Genomic DNA, 2,322 nt, shown 5'->3' on the forward strand with positions numbered 1-2,322 from the left:
TTTGATACCTTGTCCGGTCATCGCACAGCGGAACCTTCAGATTTATATTGAACCAAACTCCTTCATAATTGTTTTAAATGAGCATCAGTGGCTTCAATAAAGTTCTTCTCTTTATTCTGTACTGACATCGCTAAAAAAAATCCAATGGGAAAAATATCTTTGTCATCGTATATAAAATATTTCTAGAAGATCTTTCATCAATTTCAAATAAATAAAATTTTACATTAACTGCTTAACATGAGATTGGATGATATGAAATTAAATGTGAAAATAAATAGATTTCTTGGAAAAAATAAAATGTTGAAGGCTTGTATTGGCATTAACTTAAAGTTATACATTAAGCACCATTATTACATAGCTGTCAATCATATAGAAGACGAGGAAGAGGCAGAAGTACCCAAGTTTTGGTCTCGTGTTTGTGACGTCATCGAATCCGAATGACGACATGCACTGAAGCGCGCGTAGTACTTGTTCGCAAAAACTATTTCAAACGAGTCAACTGGTTCAAAATTACAACAGTCCACCCGTCTGACTTTCTTCGCCGTTCCATCTACATGCTTCCCTTTCTTGCAACAACAAACAATCGAAGCATTTTCGCAGTTATGTGGCTGCTTTAACTTCGGATCGGCGAGAACAGGAAAATCGCCTTCTATTATGAAATCACTGATGAAGTTTCCTTCATTTAGGCGATGAACACTGGAAAGTTTCCAGGAGGACTCTTTGATTTCTTCAGTCAAAGCTACAACTATCCGTGATTCATTCTCAAAGAGAAGTAGAGTTCTGTCGCCCAAGAAGTGAACCTCGTCGACTGTGTTTAACCCATGCAGTTCTTTCTCAATTTTCAGCTGCTTTTTGCTGATAAGAGACAGAATCCAAACAGAATCAGAGAAGTCTGCATACGCCATAACTTTAAATTCAAAGTGCAAGTCTAAGCACTTAGGCCTCGCCACACCATCAATTGACAAGGCACTTAAATTCACGCCTGATAAGCGAATAGATGATAAGTTTGGCTCATAGAAAATGCATTCGCAGTCATTTTCATGGGATGGATAAACAAAAAGAACTTCAGGAGTCAACAATGGTTCCGATACTGCATCATATTTCTTGACAATTTCGGAGACATCTATATCAATTACAATCTTTTCAGAACCGATCAAATTTAGCACCATTAAGTTTTCGTAGCAATATGCCGACTTAATATCTTCATACCGAATCTCATCGATAATCGCCTTGCTTTTTTTAGCCACAGAAGTTAAATTTGGATGCAATGAAAAGCTTATTTTCTTTTCTCCCGATTTCGAAATACAGAAAATTCTACCATTTAAAGAGTGGTTATAAGTTAGCAGTCCTTGCTTTTGATTCCTGCGTTTTTCGGGACTTATAGCGATACCTGCTGGTTTTATAACTTTTGACCGTACCAGCTCTGGAAACTGCAACAATTCTAGCATTTTTGCTGCTATTTCAAATAACATTTTGTCCGGAAGTTTCTTTTTCAGATGAAGAGGCATCAAGTACATATGCTCATCTGAATCTATAGGAGCTCTTGAAAGTGCTTCTTCACAGTTCGATACGATCTCATTTAGTTTTTGAACTCCTTGCATAGGTAGCGAATGCCCCAAATCTCTCAAAACATTTAGCTTTTCCTCGACTGACTCCAAGCATTTTTTGGAATTATTGATAGAATCCACAATGCTTTTTGAACAACTAGTCTTATTTTCTTTGAAAACATCATCGAACTTATCCATAAATGTTTCCGCAACCAAATTGAAAACATCCCTCGATTCTTGAGTGTGATCAGCGCTTCTTAACATTTTATTGCAAATGTTAGACATCAACTGCTTTCTTTTCAAAACAGGCTTCGAATCCTTTTCTAATCTTCCTATATGACCTTGAATTTCGGAGTTCAAATTCTCTTCTTTTTCTACTAGAGGTTTAAATACATGTTGGGCGTGATCTTCGAAACATTCCATGCAGAATACTACATCGCACGTCTCGCAGTACTTGTGAGCTATGTTCTGATGCGTATCACATACCGTGACCTCTTTTCCTGAGTGGTTTCTCACAACATGATCTTTTAAAAATCATGTTCTTCTAGAAACTTTTAGAAACTGATGTTTTAAAAAACAACGGCACGGTCACCTGTGACAGTCGCAAAAGCTTGCAAAAATTTCTCAAACAGCAAAATAGAAAGTAAATTTGAACAAAAGCAATTGTAGATTTAGAATTTCGATGCTTCTTCATGTTTAGAAAAAAGTTCTGGTTGGAGATCAAAACGTTTTACAAATCACAAAACTACTGTTACTTTGGGGACGGTTGCTTGCA

The 2,322-nt window shown here is 36.6% G+C and overlaps 1 protein-coding gene across 1 annotated transcript; it reads right to left on the reverse strand.

Annotated features, from left to right (window-relative positions):
- Window positions 1–268: 268 nt before the first annotated feature.
- LOC134857234 (uncharacterized) lies at window positions 269–2,064 on the reverse strand (the record flags this gene model as incomplete). Its single annotated transcript, XM_063873609.1, is given in 1 exon segment — window positions 269–2,064. A coding segment is annotated over 1 exon segment (1,699 nt), but the record flags the coding sequence as incomplete, so codon positions are not given.
- Between the last annotated feature and the right edge of the window lie 258 nt (window positions 2,065–2,322).

This window comes from Symsagittifera roscoffensis, chromosome 1 (genome assembly GCF_963678635.1).
Source record: "Symsagittifera roscoffensis chromosome 1, txSymRosc1.1, whole genome shotgun sequence".
NCBI classification, from domain to species: Eukaryota; Metazoa; Xenacoelomorpha; order Acoela; family Convolutidae; genus Symsagittifera; species Symsagittifera roscoffensis.